This window comes from Pogoniulus pusillus, chromosome 1 (assembly GCF_015220805.1).
Source record: "Pogoniulus pusillus isolate bPogPus1 chromosome 1, bPogPus1.pri, whole genome shotgun sequence".
Classification (NCBI taxonomy): domain Eukaryota; kingdom Metazoa; phylum Chordata; class Aves; order Piciformes; family Lybiidae; genus Pogoniulus; species Pogoniulus pusillus.
The window spans coordinates 27,914,604-27,936,684 of NC_087264.1; the positions used below are offsets into that span (position 1 = coordinate 27,914,604).

The 22,081-nt window shown below is 41.4% G+C and overlaps 1 protein-coding gene across 1 annotated transcript in view; it reads right to left on the minus strand.

The window, feature by feature from the left end:
• The window catches only part of LTK (leukocyte receptor tyrosine kinase), a 175,688-nt gene that overhangs the window by 58,340 nt on the left and 95,267 nt on the right, over positions 1–22,081 (minus strand). Inside the window, 1 exon segment of the mRNA XM_064146069.1 lies at positions 1,782–1,895. Coding sequence (XP_064002139.1) covers positions 1,782–1,895 — 114 coding nt within the window.

Genomic DNA, 22,081 nt, shown 5'->3' on the forward strand with positions numbered 1-22,081 from the left:
AGGTTACCTCTCTCAACCTGCCATCTGGGCCAACCACTTGAATAGCTTTTCAGCCCACCTCATCAAACCTATACAGCTTGGTAAAGGTGTACTGCCCTGTTCTGCCCATTTTAAAATGAAAGCTGCAAGAAGATGAACTGTCAAACAGTGTGCATATGCAGTACCAGGTTCCAGCAGGGCACAGGAAGAAAGATACCAGCCACTCTCCTGACTCTGGTGGATCTAGGGAAATTGGGCTGAACTGAGCTTCAGGCTATGGTTTGATGATCCAGTAAAACAGCTTTAAGGGTCTCAATAACTCAGAAACGTCACTGCTGTATGACACAATGCAGAGTTCTAATCCAGACCTGCTGTGCTGTTTCAAGTTTATTGAAGTTTGACAGATTAGCTCAGTACTCAGACTTATTACCAGTATTAGTAATTTTTCTCATCAGGTAAAAACCTAGTTGGTCATAAAACCCAGAAAGCTGTTTGTCTCACAACAGCATGACAGTGCAAGAGAGCAAAATGAGAGCTCAGGAAAGAGGAGGAAAAAAAATTAAAACAGAAAGTCACATAATTTCATTAAGTCTTACCAATACACCTAACTTCAACATCAGAGGCTGCACAAATACAGACTTAATCCTTCGAGGTACGTCTCAGGTAATATAGTTTGTAGCTCTGGTAAATGAACACAATGTTCTCTTTCAAGAGAACCTAATTTCCACACTCTCCAATCTGTATGAATCCTGTCTACCACAACCTGAGGTTTGAGAGAATCTGAATGGCTGGAAGGAGTTTGAGATAGATCAAGGAAGTTTTAAACATCCAGTAAAAAAGGACTAAGCTTTCTGGTATCAGATGACATGCATTGCAATGGAAAAATCAATCAGCAAGAAGCAGTTGTTTGCACAAATCACAGAGCAAAAGAGCTCGATCCCTCCATGTGGTCACAGTGAAAGAGAACACTGAAAGCTGCAACCTCTGACAATACTGTGTACCACTCTACAGATATTCAAAAGCCACCTTGACAGGGAGGTGGTGGAGGCCCCATTCCTGGAGACATCAAAGTTAGGCTTCATCAGGGTCTGATCAACCTAATCTAGCTGGGGATGTGCTTACTGCAAGGGTGGTGGGCGAGACAACTTCTAGAGATTGACTTCTAGAGGTGCCTTCCAACCCAGTACATTCTAGGATTGTAAGGTCATGAGTAACCTGCTATAGGTGACTCTAATTGAGCCAGATCCTTTGGACTAGATAATTTCAAGAAGTCCATTTCTACCTCAACCATTCTGTGATTATTTCACTACATGAAAAAGCATCACTTCAGTTTCCAGTCTCGCACACCACTGACAACGGCTCTGTTCTTTTAGGCACGTATGAAGCAGTGTTTGCTACACCTACCATGTCACCACAGTAAGACGAAATACATCATACCTATCTCACAAGCATTTTGTTCAGCTCACTGGGCTTTTATTCCCAAAAGGGGAAATACCAGCTGAAAAATACTTAATTCATTCTCAAGAAAGGTAATTAGCTCCATAGTTGCTGGTAAGCAGCTCCGCTAATTAACTATCATTTCAAGAACTTCCATCCCCAAATCTGGTGGATCTGTGTTTTGGTTTGGTTGTAACAAGGAGGTAAGGGATTCCCTTCTGTTTGCAGAGTTCTTTCTGAGTCATTGCTTCATCTCCAGGCAGAAATTCAGTAACATGGCTTTCTGATAAAGGGTCTTTGTGACTGTCAGCATCTATCCTGCACCTAGATTCTGAAATAGAAATAAGGAGGAAGAGTTGTGGTACCTGGTTTAGAAGTCTGATGCAATGGAACCATCCTATTTTTAATCAGGGAATGCTTCTGAGGTGGATTTTGTGAAGATGAGTTTTCTTTGTGGGATCCAGAACAGGAGACAACAACTGTAACAAACAAAAAAGAAGAAAGACTACTTCTGTGATTCCATCCAAATCTGTGTTCCCACAGTGTTAAACATGAACACATACTTAACAAAGCCCTGTTATGCTACACTCATTACTGTGTGCTGGTACAGTGCTGTCAGGATGATGTTTCACAGAATCAGAGAAAGATTCAGATTGGAAAAGACCCTCAGGACCACCAAGTCCAACTGATATCCCTACTCTATAAGGTGTACCCTAAACCATATCCTTAAGCACCACATCCAGCATTGGTGACTCAATCACCTCCCTGGGCAGCCAATTCCAATGCCTGACCACCATGTCTGTGAAAAAATGTTTCCTAATGTCCAGTCTAAACCTACTCAGTGTCAGCTTGAGGCCATTCCCTCTTGTTTTATCATTATTTACCTGTGAGATTAGCAGCAGCCTCTCCACAGTGTCCTTTCAGGTTGCTGTAGATAGCGATGAGGTCTCCCCTCAGCCTCCTCTTCCTCAACCTAACCATCCCCAGCTCTCTCAGTTGCTCCTCATAAGATTTATTCTCCAGGCTCTTCCCCAGCTTCGTTGCCCTCCTCTGCACTTGCTCCAGCACCTCCATATCCCTCTTGTAATGGGGTGCCCATTACAAGACAGTGATCAGTCATCTTGGGGCTCCAAAGAAAGTATAACTTTGGAACAGAACCACATCATGCTGCAGGGGCAACACGTTGTGATGACAGACCTGTGATCTCCACAGACTGTCAAACTTCATGCCCTTCTGCCTCTGTATTCAAACACAGAGGATATTCATGTTGAAAAAGCTGATCCTGCATTGCATAGGAGACATTGGCCTGCTGAGTATGGTATCATCAGTAAAGGGATGAAATCATCCAAAAAATAAGTTGTTACATGCCAGTTAGGTGGCCAAAGGTTGGCCAGACTTATGAAAGGCTTGCCATATGAAAAATCCATGCTAAAAATCAATCACATGTTGCAAATAAATCTATTTCACTACATTAGAGAAATTCTGCTGTAGAAAGAGAACCAGACCTTCTCACAACTTGAAGCTGCTCCTCCCAACTTATGTTCTGTATCTGTTGAGATGTTGCTCTGTTCCCTATCTCCTGGAACTTTGTTAAGTCCTGCTGTAGCTTCAGTATTTACTACCCTCAGGGCTTTCTGTAAAATCTGTTCCATCCACTCATCTCTTCACACACTCCAAGCTGCTCATATAGTTTGGAGATAGCCTGGATGTCATGGGACCCACAAAACACTGCACAGTCATGGCAGAGGTACTGCTAGAGACATTTCTCCTGATAAAATGTAAGCAAAATATTTCACTTGTGCTCCTCCCCATCTCCCAGTTACATAGAAACACCTTTGGGATTTTCCTCTCTCTCATTGCAAACCCAAGTTCCAGTGTCAGACTACCATGAACAGAGGCCTAAGATATTTGAAACATTAATGTACTGCTTTAGTGTGAAAAGAAAAAGTTCTCAGCCATTGGTGATGGCTGAGATAAACAAGGTACAAAAGTTTTTTTGTGACCTTAGATGTCTATGAAGTTTACTGGTCTGGTATCGAGATATATTAAATCATAACTGCTGCTTTGTTACAAAAAACACTGCACGAAACTTTGTCTGATAAATTACATTGTCCACTCTGCATACTGTCAGCAACAATGCTGGCAGTAAGCCAAGACAGGGCCCTCAAATGCCTGTTAACAACCCTATTTACCTATGCTGGCAAGACGTCATTTACTGAACCGGCCATGTGACAAGAAGGAAAGGTAGTCACTATAGCAGAGTTCACTGAGAGACAAAATATGGTTGGCCAGAAGACCCTAGACTCACTCATAGGTAAGGAATTTATCCATATGCACCCATGGGAATATGTCCCCATTCATTTATTTCCTCAGAGCAAAGTATTTCTGTCTGTGGTTAAGAAGACAACTCAAAGTATGACTTTTGTCCATCCATGAGATCTAAATAGTGGTTTTGTAACCCTCCACTCCAGCTCACTCTTAACTTTATAGTTCAATTATTTTCCCCTCTCACTCATTCAACCTCTCTGACTGAACTACAAACCCAGTGCACACAATCGCTTAGAGGAAATTCCTCACTTTCTTTTGAAAATGGGAATTCCAGAGATGCCTTCAGTAACCCCACATCATACCTTCTCACTTATAGTAGTATGCAATTCTTGTATGACATGAACTTCAGCATGGGACGAATAACAGAAAGTAACACTTACAAACGATATGATTTCTTTGTCCTGAGCAGCAAAAGGCAATTTTAAAGTGAAAAGATTTAAGTGAAAAGAAGTAAAGAATGGAGAGAAAAGAGATCCACGATTTTAAGCTAAGTCTGTCATTAAGGAGCATAAAGACAATCAGGAAGAAACAGTGAATGTGACAACATTCAACTGTCACAGCAATAATATGAGTTCTTCTACCAGCACAGCACAAATCTATCATTTTTTTCCCCTGTAATCGAGCGCACTAAAATCAGAACCCTCCAGCACTCAGAAGGTAATTCCATTTCTTTCACTGTGTTACAGAAAAAAAAGCACTCAGACACCCACAGGGCTGAGTTTTTTCCTGCATCCTGATGTCACTCTGCAGAAGAGAAGAAAATTACAGAAAATACTTATAGAAGTCATGATGGGAAATCAATTGCAGGTCAGCCAAGCCATCTTCTTGCCAAAATAGGAATTTCCTTTAGAGTGTGGGTTGGTTTTTTTTTTTCTGTGTTCCCCCAACATCAAAATAGCAATTTAAGGTTTCTTACTGCTTCTCTGAGGATATAACTGATGTGCAGATGAATAGACCTGACTGCCAAGAAGTCACACAAGGCAAAAAGAAACCTCTTTGTGCACTACCCATCCTAGGTTTAGAAATTAGTAATTCTGTTCCATTGCTGCTTGTTTATTAGCCAGCCTCATCACATTAGCAGTGGACAATTAAAGAACTCCTCTTTCAGTCCTTGGTGCCTTGATTAATTTTATTCTTGACACCTTGACTCTCTCCTAAATAAGCAATTTTTATTCCCTGCTTTTCTATGATCTCCTTTGGTTGCTAATTTAACACCATCCAAATGAGTCTGGCTAACAAGTCTACAAGGCTGCTTCCCCTCCAGCATGCTGAAGGCCAGTAAAGCCACAAAATCTCTTTCACCCAGAGAATATAAGCATGCATTTCGTAGACCCAAGTCTTACACAACATATCTGACTAGCACAACTCAGCAGAGAGGTTTTTCTGTTTGTTTTTTGTTTGTTTGCTTGTTTTGTGTGTGATTTTATTTGAATTTTTTTTTACCCTTTCTATATTGTTTTATGTGTAGAACATGAATGACACCTAAGGACTTATCTTGTATGTCTTTCTTAGGCATCATTTAAAGGCTTCTAAAAGATAGCTATATTCTGAGAAATTGAACCCTGTAATTTATGATAGTATGGACTATCCTCAGTAGCTCGTTGCTTATTTAGTTCAGAGAACTGACTCTGCTGTTGTAATCCTGTCTAGTATCTGGTACACAAAAGACACAAAACCACCTCCTTGCGCACCTGTTAACTGCTGACAAGGATCTTCCTTGAAGGGCAGCAAGTGGATCAATCTGAAGAGTTTTTCACAGCCAGGCACAGAGCAATCGCCTGTTTCAATATTCACTTGGATTGCCCAAGAGTATTTGCAGTTTCCATGAGATAGAGAATGACTAGACATTTATGACTGTACAGAATTCCTGCACTCCTCCTTCCTGCTGCTCACAGCATGCCTGCTTCCTGGCTGCCCCTAGTTACACAAAGTGCTGCTTTGTCTCTCGTTCTATTTCTCCGTTTTCTGTGTTTGGTCGCTCAGTGGCCGGTTCCTACCCTAGGTGGGGTTATTTCCTGAAGCATGTTGTCCAACGACTCCTCTTCATCCTCTCCGATATTTTGTAGAGTACATACTCATCCTCTTACATCTCAGATCTTTGTATCCAGTAAGATCACTACTCTGCACTTAAAGACTTTAAGCTCTGGCACAAAACAGTGTGGACTGCAAGTTTCCACCACTGTGCTACAGCTATCAGACAACTCACAGAGAAGATGCTTTGCCCATGTAATCGACATTTTCCTCATGAATCTCACCCGTTGGGTAAGATGCAAGATGGAATTCTTCAATCCTTCTCTTGATACTACTCCCCTAAACTGGCATACTGCCTTTGAATAGCAACTTGCTAATTATGATTTCTTATCCAGCTTTCAGTGCACATCTACTGAAATAGATCTGAATGACTATTTTAATTACAGTTGAGAAATAGGATGCCAAAAAAACTTCACAAAATCCAAAAATACGCCATGTACTGCATCCTCCTAATCTACTAATTGTGTAGTGTATACATGCACACATTGTCACATTAACTTGGAAAGATTTCTCTTTCTAAAGCACAGCTGCTCATTACACATGTCTATTTTCATGATAGTAGCTGCTTATTACAGATAACAAGGGCCAGGTCTTGCATTGTGTCTCACCTCTAACTAAAACTGCCAGGAATCAATCACATGCTACACAACTGTCTGAAGGCTTTCCAAGGACCTTTGCAACACACTGTTCAGGGGACCCCCATTCTTCTCTTTGCTCAGACTAGAACAGTTCCTAGCAGAAGAGGCATCTACTCCACTTTTGTAAGCTGTGTAGATGAGATCCTGACAGCTAACACGAGTTGTAACAGTGTGGGTTCTGAATAAGAGAAATTGTCCATACGACCTAAAGATTCATTGGCAATCAACTTCTGTTTTCCTTTGTGCAATTTCATTGGTCTGAGCTCCTGCCTTGCCGCTGAAGGTTTGTCATTTCTGGGGTGATGGCCAACATTCGCTACTTACATCACATCTGTATTGGAAAGCATCAGAATTCCAAATGTTGAACTCTTAATCTGTTACCTTTCCCTGCCCTTCCATACACATTAGTGGTGGGGGAAAAAATATTCAAAATAAAGAGAAGCTCTGTTTTTCTCACAGGCAATGTGGATCTTCTTGAGTTCCTATAAACTGGCTAAAATAGAGGTGAGGAAAAAATAAACCAGATGTGTTCAGTGCATTTAAAAAAAAAATCTGATTATTCTTTTAAATATTTTCAACACTTCTTCATTATTGTGCAATAAAACCACTCATCTATTCCCTAAAAAACAAGTTCTCATTGGCTATATTTTTTAGATTAACCTTTCCTTATATTCAATCCAGTTTACAGACAGGCCACATACGGTTACACTGTCAAAACCAGAAGGATGACAACTGCAGGGAGAGGAAAGATGCAAGTTTTTCATGCTGGCTTTGTCCTTAGAGGAAAGGGGTGTGAAATTGCGCTCTAAGATACCTGTTTTAGAACAAATTGTCAAAGGGCCATCATCACAGAGGGAGCATAGTTTGGGTGACTGGCTTGCATGCATTGGATAACTCTGAGATGAATAAAATTAAGGAAGATGTGGCTAACCCTTGATAGAGGTTTTCATGCAGCTCCAAAGAAAAACCAAGAAGGAATACATGATGGAAATATGTTTTGCCTTCCAAGCGAACAGCACTTCAAAACTGTTGTGTTTCTGTGCATAAATTTAGAGGAAGAAATATAATTGTTTTATTCCTTTAGAACAGCACTCATTACAGGGATTTTCAACTGTAGGTTAAAAGGAAATATGTATGTGTGAATTCACACATGTAGATGTGACAGGCATAATTAGCCACAAGGGAAGCTGAAGGAAGATATTATGCCTGTTGCTGCAGACAGAGCTAGAAAGTAGAGAAAGTCACCCACAAAAGACTCCCTGTAGCCTCACTCTCTGCTGATGGCCGTGGAATGCTGAGCAGTGACTGTTTTCTCATGGCATGTTTTTACATATGAAAATGCCAGTTCCATTGCTTAATGGGAAATACTAATCTTTTCCAAATATTCAGGAGGAAATTATTATGGAATTATGTTAAGGTTGAAACATGTCTTCTTTACTCTATAATCTGTTCTGAGTTCAGAGTTGGTAACGTTAACACAGTCAAAATGGTGTAATACCTAGCTGAAGGAAAAGATTACAATGCTTTCAAAACAGATTGTTTGCCACACTGAGTGACTCATTTTGATTAAATCAAACCATAAATCTGGAGCAATTCGCTTTGTGAAAACTGTTAAGATTTTGACTCTTCATCCCGATAATAAACAAAATAGTATTTCCAAACTCAGGCAGATTAGTTTCCAACTAATATGCCAAGATGATCAAAGCTCCATCTGTGAACTGGCCAAGCAACTGATAAAACTAAGCAAAAGAGAAATGGGAGACATAATTGCTAGACTGTTGTCATTTAGGAGATGTTCAGCTACCACTTTCAGGATGCCTCTGCATTTTGTGCCCTGTGGCCAAAGCTTTGTGTCCCTGCCCTTCAGCTTCCGTGGCACGGCAGTGCAACATTTTGCAGCAAAAGAGAAATTATGTGCCAGCAAGAAAGTGAAAAAAATACATTTTCAGATCCAGTTTTTGATTGAATTACTACAATGAACGTGGAATTGATCTTGTGGAATTAAATTTCCCAAGAAGAAAATTATTTTCAATTACTTGATTTCACACAACGTAACTTAAGTGGAGAGGACAAAAGTGACTTCAAGTCGTCCTTGAGCTGCCTTAATCTTTGAGGTTACTTAATGTTCCTTTCCACCCCTTTATTACTAGAAACAGCCTTAGGAATGCTCTGTATGCACTGCTCCAGAGAATCCCTGAGGGGCTGCTCCACTTGCAGAGGCCATCCAAGCACAAAGACACATTTCCTGCACTTCTTATTTTCCTTTGATCTGCTTTTGACACGAGGATGACTGCCAACAGCCCTTCATCATCTCAGGATTCCCCTTTGAAAATTTAACCCTTGCACAGCACCATAAGTCAGCTATCAGGATGCTCCATACATCATTAAATGCGGTTTTATTAGATACACACCTTTCCCTGGTAACGATTCCCAGATAGGAATGCAGACATTCTCAATAAGCATTGTGTCTGGCAGAAACACCACTCCGGGGCAGGATTCCCGTCCCACTCTGCTATCAGCTGAGTCTCTGTGTGTAACAAGGCAGATCATGAGATCAGCCTCTTGGGGATGGAGCTTGCAGCCGAAAGAAGGGAAAGTGTGCTGCAATTACTTGAGTTACTGTAGACTCTACTCTGCCCTGGTGAGACCCTATCTTGAGTACTGTGTTCAGTTTTGAGCTCCTCAGTTTAAGAGGGGTGGGAATATGCTCAAGAGAGTCCAAAGGAGGGTTACAAGGATGGTTAGGGGACTGGAACACTACCTTATGAGGAGAGACTGAAGGACTCTTCTGGAGAAGAGGACTGAGAGGGGATCTAATAAATATTTATAAATATCTGAGGGCTGGGTGTCAGGAGAGGGGGGGACAGGCTCTGCTCACTTGCTCCTTGTGCTAGGACAAGGAGCAATGGATGTAAGCTGCAATACAGAAGGTTCCACCTCAACACAAGGGGGAACTTCTTTACTGTAAGGGTCACAGAGCACTGGAACAGGCTCCCCAGAGAGGTAGTGGAGTCTCCTTTTCTGGAGACTTTCAAGGCCTGTCTGAATGTGTTCCTCTGTGATCTGAGCTACATTATGGTCCTGCTCTGGCAGAGGGGTTGGACTCAGTCTCTTTGAGTGCCTTTCAAGCCCTAACATCCTGCGATCCTCTGATTTAGCAAGTCACCTGGGTCACCTAAAGGAGAATGAACAAGTGTCAAATCCAACACCCAACGCTGATTTCCTTCTCCAGGACTCTTGGCCAGTGAACCCTACAAGCTTTTCTCCAATGTTCAGCTTCTGTGTGAATCTGCTAGGAGATTGAGGGATCAGAAACTCATCCATGCATGGCAGATAATTCCTAAAAACCTACCAAACCCCACACTCTGCTGAAGACCACATGACTGCCACTGAATTTTGCATCACTGAGAAGACACCAATAGCAGAAGAGAAACAACAAAAAAACTTCCACGTTCTCAGTTCCATGCTAACACTTGAAGTCCACAGGCACAAACTGCTTGTAAAGCGCTTCTCAATAGGGTTTTGCTCTGAAGACAGCAGACACAGCTCTGCATTGTGTCCTCAGACACACAAATGTAATATTCACACATGCAAAGCCATTTTGCACAGGTCTGCCCAGCCATGAAACATGAAGTTTTTCAACACACCTATTTCATACAAAGAGAAAGCACTCAGACATTATTACATTGAGGATATATAACTAACCAGATCAATACACACAGTTGTTTCTAAGATATGCAAAGGACAAATGCAGCAGAAAAAAAAATCATAACTACCACTTTGGGAAAGCATCAGATGTCCTATTTTAAGCTACAAAACTAACGTTTAAAAAAGAGGGGTAGTTTAATACACATCATGTCACTTGTAAAAAGTAAGCGCTCATTTCTTTTGATCATACCCATCTTTAAGAACATTGTTTGTGGTTTTCTGCTGCTGGACATACTGCATTTTCTCTTCTGAATCACTAAATCCTCCCTGTGAAGCCAAACATGTAACACTGTGAACTTCCTCTAGCTCCTTTTCTTTCGACACCCTTTCTAATGACTAACTGCTTTATTAAGAAGATTAGGCTGTCCTTGCCTTTACCTAGTCTCTTTAAAGCAGGCTCTGCTCTCAGCTTCCTCATAATGAAAAAGGAGGGGAGAAGAAGAAAGAGCTGCACCATCTACACAGAAAGACAAAAGACTGAAAGAGCCTCCTCTCAGCTGCTTCTGTACACCTCTATTCATCACTTCTGGGAGTGCCTCACAAATTATATTCATCTAAAACCAAGGAGGAGTAAGAGATTAGGAAACTTCTAAATAATTATATATCAAAGAAACCCCAAACCCTCAGAGGTATTGCAAATTCACCATTAAATAAACCAATCAATCAAACCAAAGAAAACACTCCCACACCAAAAACAACTTATAAAAAGCCCCAAACCACCGACAAAACAACTCACATCATTTGGAGTAGAATAGTTAGTAAGGGGGGAAGCTCATATGAGCTATTTGATTTTTTTTTCCTAGGAGGCTGTGGAAAATGCTGCTCAACCATCAACTACATAAAGACACCTATGGTTACATGGCTATTTCTAACGTGCTGGACAAGAAGAGCCTCTGTAAAGAAGGCATAAGTTCTTGCAGCAGCAATAGCTCCCAGTTATTATCCTTCTAGTACCGAAATGTTCTCTGGTATCAGAAGCACCATGTGCGATTTAAACTACTGATATGAGTAAGTGCAAAAACGAGGCTTGAATCTCTTATGCTAACACAGCACAAGTACTCGTGTTGGGATAAAGCATCCAAAGGAGGAGTCAGCAGCAGGTAGAGATAACAGAGTGCAGAGTGAGAGAGATTTGCTAGAATCATGATATCCCTTGTTGTTCTTGGTCTGTTGCTGGAATAGATCTGTTCAGAAATCATTATTGAGCTACTACTAGTGTCATTTTTCCTGAAGTGGAGTTTCACACAGCAAAAAATTATAAACTGCATTTTGGTTGCTATAGTTATTGCTGCACTTCTCATTTCAGTTATCTTGAGAGGGAAGTTCAAAGGGTGTCAAGGTAAGTGAGCTGGACAAATAGCAGGTAATCTGATCTGACAATTGCAAAATATCACTCAGCAGTCACCAACTCAGACTCACAAAAGAACATAGACTGCAATTATTACCACCTCAGCTCGATGTCTTTACAGCTAAAGACAAATTAACTGGGAAGCAATTAAAAGACTCTGGGAAACCAGAAGAGAAGACTTTACCAAGTATATTACCCAGTTACCCAGCTAGCAGAAGTGAGCATCAGAATTTCTAAGACACAGTCAACTGTGAACTTTAATGGGTAGCAATTGTGCTATTTGCATGATGAGCAAGTGTCTAGATTTCTTCACAGGCATCTCAGAGCCAGAACATCCAGAATAAACTGAAAGATGAAATAGACTTTTTTGTTTCTTTGTAGCATCTACAATGCTAAATATACTGTGATATGTGGTGACAGAGACAGTCAGTCAGCAGCTGCTAGAGAAAACCCCTGTCAGCAGCAGATAAAGCTCCCGACTGAGCTGGAAGGGGTCAGGGCACAAGAAACTCTGTGATCACAAAGTCCAAAGACAGTTGTTGGCACAAATGTAGAGTGAGGTAGACTCTCACGTTGCTTTGCTGAGTCACTTCCCTGACTTCCCATCTTGAACATCCAGTTCTGCATTCTACAAAGTGCTAATGTGCTACTCTGTGAGAGAGAAGGTTTATTTGCATTGTTCAAACAAGAAAAAAAAATAGCAATAATCTGTAGGAGCAGTTGTTACTAGTGCCTTTCACCTAGCAGGCTTGCTATCTAGGACCAGGATGAAAATTGGTCTTTTATTAGCTCTTTCGAGGAATTTCACCAGCATCTCAGGTGGCAAATTTCCTGCTCTTCCTCACAACAGCATTAACAAGAGTTTGACTAGAATGTCTGGCTTCAGAATGTTTCACAAAGACACAGCTGCACTGCTAGATTTTTCTTTTTTTGGTCATTACAGAGAGGCATATCAGAAAGTTAACATATCCTACGCAGCAAATAGAGAACAAGGAACATTAAATCCAGTGAAATAAACAGATGTGGGCAACAAGAAACCTGGTATGCAAATATGAGTGTTTCTATAACCAGGACAGGAATGTGAAAAACAACCAATGTTACTGGTTTATTTACTTTCCCTCTTTTTTTCTGCTTGGTCACCCCTCATGTGAAAGTCACTCTGAGCTCTATGACTTCAAAGGATAACATCTTGTACCCAAGGAAAGATACTCTCACCATTGGACTTGTAATTTAATATTATGATAATGTTTTCTTTTAATGAAAGAGCAGAGAGTGTTTATTTGAAAGCTGGCTGTGGGCCACCTCTTTTTAAGCTATATGAAGCTGTGGTTTCTCAAAGCTGTGTGAAATATCTTTTCTAAAATTCAGGAGGGGAAGAGAAACCCTCAATACCTGAAGAACTGTGTCCCATTTTCAGCTCTTCCGTTTATTATTAACAATTTAGGTATGAGCTGAAGCTCTGATCAATAACACTTTCTGGATAGATAACACAGATAAATAGGACCAGGCTCTACCCAGTGTAAAGGAAGACAAAATCCCAGGTCAGATCATCTCACATTCCCAGACAAGCAACACTGAAGTAACGTCACAGCAAATAAAGACGAAGAGAAGGGCAATAAACACATATGCCAGGAGAGAAGAGACAGACGTCACTAAATCGCACTCAAATACTAAAATACTTTGTTTGTTGTTGGGTTGCTTGGTTTTTGCCGGGTTTTTTGTTTGTTTGCTTCGGGGGCAGGGAGTGGGAGTTGCCGGTGGTGGTTTTTTTTCAAAAGGACTTGTGGAAATAAGCTATCAACCTTAGGTGGTGCTCATTGTTTTGAGAATCCATCACTGAGCCCCCAAAGTGAGCGTTCAGCTGGCACAAGCTGTGCTGTCAAATCCTGCCTTGCCAAGGAGAGGACTAGATATGGTAACCTCTCAGGAACTCAGAAGCAGACATGACTGCTAGTGGTAAAGCATGCTCAGCAAAACTTGTTCCTGTGTTGCAGCAGGGCTACTTCTCTGGGTTCTCATTTGCCAGCAGCCAAGGACTTTAGATAGATCCACCTAAGGGAGTACAAGGTCTACGGCTCTTCAGAGTAGTGAGAATTCTGTTGTGCCATAAAAACGCTGACTCCCTCAACTGCTTTGATCAGAAGTTCTCCCACTATTCTGTTAAACCCATTGATAAGGAAAAAACAGATACAGCTAGCTGTGGGCTTCCACATAAGAAGGCAGTATCTGAGCCTATGCTGATACAATTCACACAGCCTTTTTCCAGAGGTATCACTGAGCATGCATGTGAGTATGCCTTGTGTGTGCCTGCATGTGCTAGTGACTGAGGCTCGATTACCTTTGCTTTATGCAAAACAGAAAGTCATGAAAGCACTCATTTACGGAGACTCATTTCAGCCATGTGGTCAGTTCCTCCCGAACCGATACAACTGACTTTTCTCGTGCCAATGCAATGCTTTTTTTGGACTCAGGAAAGCCCTGCTGATTATTTTTTAAAACTTCAAAAGCCATTTCCATGTCCAGAAGCTTAGACCTTGAACAATCATTGCTACAACTTAAGTCTCTCTAGGAGTACAAGTAACAGCTTCAGAGCTCCTCGGACGTTTTCGCAGCACCCTAGTGCTAAACCCACATGTTGTTGCTGGCTCTTCTACCTGCCATGTGGCCCCCATGTGCCTGACCTGACAGGCAGACTTGTTAATCTACACGGGAAAAAGCTTACTTCTCTGAAGGGAATAACAACAGCAGAATAAATAGTGGACCAAAAGTCTGAGTAGAAATGGCAAGGACTGATCAAAGACTGAATTTTTTGCAGGTGAGATTTGTTTTTATACTGCAAAATCATATTTTGACCATGAGCCAGCAATGTGCTCTTGTGGCCAAGAAGGCCAATGCCATTTCAGAGCATATTAGACAGGCTGTACTTGGTAGTTTGAGAGAGTTCTGTGCCTCTCAGTTCAAGAAGAGCCTCAGGGAATTGCTTTAAAGAGTCCAGCACAGAGCCACAAAAATGATTAAAGGAGTGGAACCGCTTCCTTACGAGGAGATCCTGAGAGAACTGGGGCTCTTCAGCTTGGAGAAGGGGAGCCTAAGGGGTGAGCTCGTTCATGTTTATAAAGAAGTGCCAAGAGGATGGAGCTAGGCTCTGCTGAGTGATGCCCAGTGGCAGAACAAGGGGCAATGGGTGGAAGTTGAGGCATAGGAAATTTCACATAAACTTGAGGAGGGATTTTTTCATTGTGAGGGTGATGGAACACTGGAACAGGCTGCCCAGGGTGGGGGGCAGTCTCCACCCTCTGGAGATATTCAAAACCCACCTGGATGTGTTCCTGTGTGATCTGGTCTAGGTGATCCTGCTCTGGCAGGGCAGTTGGACAATCTCTTGAGGCCCCTTCCATCCCCTGACATTCTGTGATATTTTAGAAGTAAACACACAGGAGGGAGTGAATAATTCCCTTTATACTGCATAATCTCATTACCTCTTGTGCTTTTTTGCTCAAAAAAAATCTTACCTGCCCTTCTCAAAGGGCCGGAGACTGCCATGCTTCCATATATGAAATAACATGTGCCCCCTCCGCCAAACTGTCTTTAGTCAAGGCTTGCCCAGATACTGCTAAAGGTAAGAAATTAAGCAGAAGTATGATTAGCACAGTCCTGAGAACACACAGGGAGGAAAAGAACAGATGGTGATACAAAGTTTTGAAGTGTGACAGACCTGCTCTTACCTAGGATACTTGACCCTGGAGTTCTGAGAAAAGAATATATCATTATCAGGATCTTGTGAAAAATTATCTGTGTGGAAAGCAAAGTGATCCTAGGTACAAAATCACATTTCCCTTCTTGACTGAAGTCATAACCAAAGACATTGAGAAATTGGCCAACACTCTACTGAAAAATGCCTTCCAGGAACACAAAAAGAGTAAGAATACATAGGCTAGACAAAACCAAACCAAAACAGCCTCCTCTCAAACAAAACACACCACAAAACACACAAAAAAGCCCACTAAAGCCATGTGACTTGCTTGATCTTTTGGCGGAAAAACACGGTTATTTTTTAAGGGAAAGGATATATTTTCACCCTCGTCTTCAATGGACAATTTATTCTTTCTTCAGGACAATGTAACTGCTGTCACTAATGCCTATCACACATCTGACAGGCCAAGAAAGCCTCTTCCCCTCCTGAAAAAGGCAACCCTTGTTCTCCTCACATTCTCTGAAGTCATAATGCTTTTAACTGATTTTAGAAATCACTCTACAAACTACTTTTGCTACCTTTCCCAACATACATGTGTGTGAAAACCCTTTATGTCTTAGACTCAAAAACCCTCCAGCAAGCTAGGAAGCCTCAACAGCTTTGTTACTCAATTAGTTGTCAGGTTTTGCTTCCAGAAGAGAGGACAAGGTAGGACTATTGCAAAAGAAAGAAATTAATAATAGTGTCAACCTTCTTTCCTATATATTCTCAAAAAAAGTCCTCTTGCACCTACTTTATGAGCTCTGTTATTGTAAATCAGCAGATGAGACAAGGCAATGACCATGAAAGGAAGTCCTGGAGGCTGTGATGGAGAGCTTGCTGCACATCTGTTTCATTCAGGAATTGCACACTAACTTTAGAAGGGCTTGAAAGAAAAGAGATGCCTACCTTAAGATAAAAGAGGGAAAGTCAGAATCTGTTTGTGACTGTAAGACTTTGTGGGCAGCGACCTATCTTAATGGTTTTTATATTCAACATGTAAGTCAAGATTGAATAAAGTGTCTTCTGCCCAAGCTTTTTCTGCCATTCAAAGTAATATGGCTATTTGAGTCTGGAAAAGAAAGTGGCAGATCAGCAAATACCTAGTTGAACTTGTAGTTCATATGAAGGACATCAGCAAGTACATAGCACATTATGCCATTAGTGGAGACATCCATGGAAAGTATCATTCACGTTACAACCTAACTCCCTTCTTCCTCTAGAAATAAGTCTAACAACTGAGTTACAGAGGAGCGAGGAGGGATGACTCCAACTTCTTTGCATGGTTAGTACTTCATTTCCTTGCTGGTAGGACTGGTGCACAGGAAAACTTGCTTGGAAAATTTAAACCCATCATTTTAGAAATGAAGCAATGTAATTTCCTTTCAGCATATACAGAGAGAATCTTACCATGTGCAGTACTGTTATTTAATATGTCCAAAATTGATTTCAGATGTTCAGAAAAATCAAGCTGATGAAAAAGACTTAGGCTTTTTGCTGCTCCTACATGCATTAGATAGAAGACATGTTCAGTTACTCGCTTCAGTTTGACACTGCTGCAGTACTGCAGTAGTCTTCGTGATACAATCTAAATGAAGCCATCATTTAATGAGACAACTATCCTTTTTGGGGTGGAATGATGCAATTGGCAAATAGAAATGAAAGAGCTCAGACTTAGTCCTTGGCTCCTGCATTTGGCCTGGGTCAGAAAATATGTAAGACAGCTCTGCTCCATTACCACCGACTTTAGAGTTCAGCATCTTAATCAGCTCTGCTTTTTGGTGTTTCTAGTACTCTCATCACGGAGTGAATATTTTGTGGTCCTTTATCATCTACATTTCCATGACAAGGCTGCCTTGGACTGTGGCAGACTGTACTCAATAACCCAAAAGACCCAATCTTGATTCCTAGCCACAGTTTGACATTGTTGTACCTTTCCCTGTGTTCTAGCTCTTTAGCACACTATATTCACTCACAACCATTTCAAGATTAACTGCATTTTCACTGAAAAAGCCTGTTAAATAGAAAACCTTTTGGCCTCCAATCAGGTCTCTGAATATGTGTATTTGATAGGTCATTTTGAACGACATCATGATATTTCAGTGGCGATAGATGTTAGGTGCTTTTCCTTTTGCTATTTATATGGACACTTCTGCCAACTCAGTCCACAGTGCAGTAAGAATCTGGGTTTATGGATGTGAACTGATGCACTGAAGAGATTTGCTGAAATGAGTGACCAGCAGTTTGTGGATCTGCTATTAGTTAATTTTTGGTGCTATAATGATCAAACTGCAACTTATAGGGTACTATTTTGCTACTGCTTGAAGTATTGTCCAATACGTGGGAACAAAGGATTTCATTTAAAGAGAGTCAAATGTCTTCTAAATACCAAAGCTAAATTGCATTTTTATCCCTCAAGGCTTCTGGGTTTAAAAGAACAAAGAATATACAAAACATCTATGCACTCTGCATAGATTTTCTTTCTTTAAAATAGTAATAAAATACCAAGAACAGACCAAGCTATCACTAGACCAAAACTGGTTTAAATTCTCTAAATTAAAGTCTAACTATAGCCAAGTCTAAGTCACAAAGAATTTGGATCAATAAATCAAATGGGTTAACGGTGATGTCTTAATCAAATTCTGAAATAATCAAATCAAATCACAAGGTCACAAGGTTAACATAGACAGAATTGCTTTTTACCAATCCTCTACCAAGAGATTGAAAGTGATGGCCATTTTCCTTTGATCTGAAGCTGCATCTCATTTCCAGTCTAGCACAGTGGTCTCAGTGCAACTGTTTCAGGACATGACTTTCCAGGCTGACTTTAAACACTTCAGTTTTGAGAATGCAGCACCTCTTCTGTTCTTGCATACAAAACCCTGGACACTTAAGAAAGCCATTATTAAAACAGGTTAACTCACAATACTAGCTCTGAATAACCTGCCTACTGGTTTCAAGAAGTCCTGTCCAGTTCTCATTTACATGCAGAGAACCATTAACAGCACTTGTGGTGGTTTAGGTGTTACCTGCCCCCCCCCACTTTAAGAAACACCCAGCTAACTCAGCCGGGCTCTGGGAATATAAATGAAGCTATTTATTTACAGCTAGCACAATATACAAGCAGATACTTACAGGATATACAGTTATATACAGAAATATACAAGGTAAAAGTAATACAGAAACACAACTTCCCTCCCAGAAACCTGAGTCCCCAGGAGGGGCTCTCAACCACCCCTGCACCTTCCCCCTGCCCCTCTCAACCTTACCCCAGTCTTAAGGAAGAAAAGAGGTTCAGCCAAGAGGTTAAGAAGCAAGGTTAGTGGCAGTGAGGTTAGGGAGATGTAGCTCAGTCCGAAGCCAGCCAGAAAGTGAAAAACAGAATGGCCAAAGTGTTATCTAATGCTTTCCCTTCTTGTTCCCATACATCTCAGTGAGACTGTGAGGGGAGTAGACATAACCATTGTTTTCCTTTTCATAGCCTATGATCTAGTTCTCACCAAAACATTCTAGCCTGCTTCAAACTAGCACAGCACTACTTCACACCATTTTAACCATGTCCACACTCTAGGTATTTTGTAAAGTAACAAACAAGGAGGCTTCCTTCTTTCAAAGGAAGAGAGAATGAGGCATAGGTTGGGGGAGTTTCCTTGTTTTGCCATCTTGGAATCTTTGATGCAGATGACTGCAATTACTAACATAACAAATGCAGCAGCTTATGCAGCAAATGAAAACTAGTCATCAGCTGGGATATTTCTAAACAGAGCTGTGCCCAAACAACATGGTCTATTTCGGGCCTTCCTATATAGACATTGGAGAAAGTACCTCTAAATAACAGCTCATTGTATGTCTGTCTGGCATGGATTAGCAGCAGAACTGAATCCTCTCTAGACAGGCCAGGTAGGATGAACCTCAGTGTTACACTGACAGAACCACGAGCAAGTGTTTTCACAAGCCAGCCAGTCAAAAGTGAATTGGAGATATTTTGCTCAATAGGGCTGGTGAATAGTGAGAAAGAGCCCCCTCTCAATAAAATCGTTTGCTTCCTTCTTTCTTTTAAATCTATTTTTCAAATGTCAGGACTGGGGTGGAATTCTACCTTCTCAGAAATTCAGAGGCTCTGTTATATCCAAAATCCAGGGACAATTAAGTGACTTCTGTATCCTAGAAATAGTGGGCTGCCTTGGTCAGAGTTTGTAGAGGCTTTTGAGACAACAAAACCACAGCACTTTGGCATTTACCTTTCAAAATACAGTTTGTGTCACCACAAAGAGCCCCAATGACACTGTCAAAAGAGCCCACAGTGCAACCAGCAGCAACGTTACCAAGCCATTACTCAGCTGGGGTGAGCAGGAGACGATGTCAACGCCACTCATTTCTTCCTGTCTTTGGGATAACAGTTAGGCAATATATGCAGTACGCACTTCATTTAAACAGATCTCAGAGTCGTCTTAACTAACTCACAGCTGATGCTTTCCATTCCTTACCCAAACACTTATAGTCTTACCAGCAGCCCTGAAAACAAATGAAACAATCCCTCACAAAAAAACCCCACGTGCATGTTCGCAAATCTCTTCACCATTGTCCTGTAACTGCACCTAAGAAACCAGAAAACAAACCCTATGAGGAGAGGCTGAGGGAGTTGGGGGTGTTTAGCCTGGAGAAGAGGAGGCTCAGGGGGGACCTCATTGCTGTCCACAACTACCTGAAGGGAGGCTGTAGCCAGGTAGAGGTTGGTCTCTTCTCCCAGACAACCAGCAATAGAACAAAGGGACACAGTCTCAAGTTGTGCCGGGGGAAGTATAGGCTGGATGTTAGGAGGAAGTTCTTGCCAGAGAGAGTAATTGGCATTGGAATGGGCTGCCCAGGGTGGTGGTGGAGGCACTGTCCATGGAGGTGTTCAAGTAAAGACTGGATGAGGCACTTAGTGCCATGGTCTAGATGGCTGGATAGGGCTGGGTGCTAGGTTGGACTGGATGATCTTGGAGGTCTCTTCCAACCTGGTTGATTCTGTGATTCTAAGAGAAGTAGAAAAAGCCTCATCTGAATTATGTGAGAATAAATTTTGCCCTCAACTCATTCAGAGTGAGTGTTATTTAATTTATTAAAATTAAAGGTTACCCAGATGCATTTAGATAGGAGTGATTCCAATTCAATTGCAAATAAACTGGAATAACAGCTAGTAAAAGGAAGTATTTCCTGTTTAATTGAGGTAGCTTAACACCCACTATAGGCTAGTACTGCTAGGAGTATAATGTAGCTTCCTGAATTGGCTACACACTTCTTAAGCTTGGTATTTACTTATAATGGCAATGACTACACTAATAAAAGTTAGAAATTTCCATCCTCTTCTCAGTATTAAGTTGGGCACCAAAGCTGAGAGATGAGATTTCTGATTACATGCTATATTGTGCTTTCACATAATTGTATATGTACTGTCATTAAATAGTCATTGGCTTAATAGCACTAGGCACATTACTTTTTTTATGCTTGCAAGTTTGGCCACACAAAATTTTCTCCCAAACTTCTATATTAAATAATTTGGTGCTTCTCATGGAGCCAGTTTTTTCCAGTAAAGGGTACTCCTGAAAACAACCTATTTTCAAGTCTTCCATTTAAACTTTCCATCTTTCAGAGTCAGAAGTGGGGGTGGGGAAGGGGAAGACAGGGCACTCCTGGTTACATGGTGCTTTTGGAACTCCCTTTCAACCACCACAATTGAATCTTGTGCTAAACCTTTTATTATTTAATAGCTTATCTGTTTTCAAACACACAGCTAAGTTGCAAACTTTACTCCGAGAAATACCTTTGCAACGTTATGTTCATTTTCTGCAGTGTAGATGCTGCTACAGTAACACAGGTTTTGAGTGGTTTACCACTATGTGATTTCTATCTATAAACCAAGGCCTATCAATTAGTCTCTATTCTCACTCTGGTCACAACTGTGTTTTGCTACTGTCAGTGCAAATAGAATCACAGAGCTGTTTTGGTTGGAGGGGACCTTTAAGATCATCAAGTCAAATCACTCACCCGGCACTGCCAAGTCCACCACTAGACCATGTCCCTCAGCACCACATCCACACACATCTTTTAAAGCCCTCCAGGGATGTTGACTCCACCACTGCCCTGGGCAGCCTGTTGCAAGGTTTGACAACCTTTTCAGAGAAGAGAATTCTCCTGATATCCAATCTAAAACTCCCCTGGTGTAACTTCAGGCTGTTTTCTCCTGTGCTATTGCTTGTCACTTGGGAGAACAGACTGACATCCATCTTGCTGCAACCTCATTTCAGATAGCTGCAGAAAATTGTAAGGTCTTCCTTCAGCCTCCAGACTAAACAGCCCAAGTTCCCTCAGCAGCTTCTCACAAGACTTGAGCTTTAGAACCTTCACCAGCTTTGTTGTCCTTCTCCGGACACTCTCCAGCATCTTGTAATGATGAGCCAAAAACCAAACACAGTATTTGAGGTGTGACCACACCTGTGCAGAGTACAAAGGGAAAAACATTACCTTAGTCTTGTTGGATGCACTACTTCTGATACAGGCCAGGATGCTGTTGGCCTTCCTGGCCACCTGAGCACACTGCTGGCTCATGTTTCAGCCAGTTGTCAACCAACACCTCGAGATCCTTTTCCACCATGCATCTTTCCAGTCACTCTATTCCAAGCCTTAGTGTTGTACAGAGCTGTTGTGACCCAAGTGCCACGGTCTAGTTGATTGGATAGGGCTGGGTGCTAGGTTGGACTGGATGATCTTGGAGGTCTCTTCCAACCTGGTTGATTCTATGATTCTATGAAGTGCAGGACTGAAGTGCAGAATCTATCCTCATGAAGAAGTAAACAGTTAATACCCTACCACCAGCTCAATGCTTCCCACCAATTT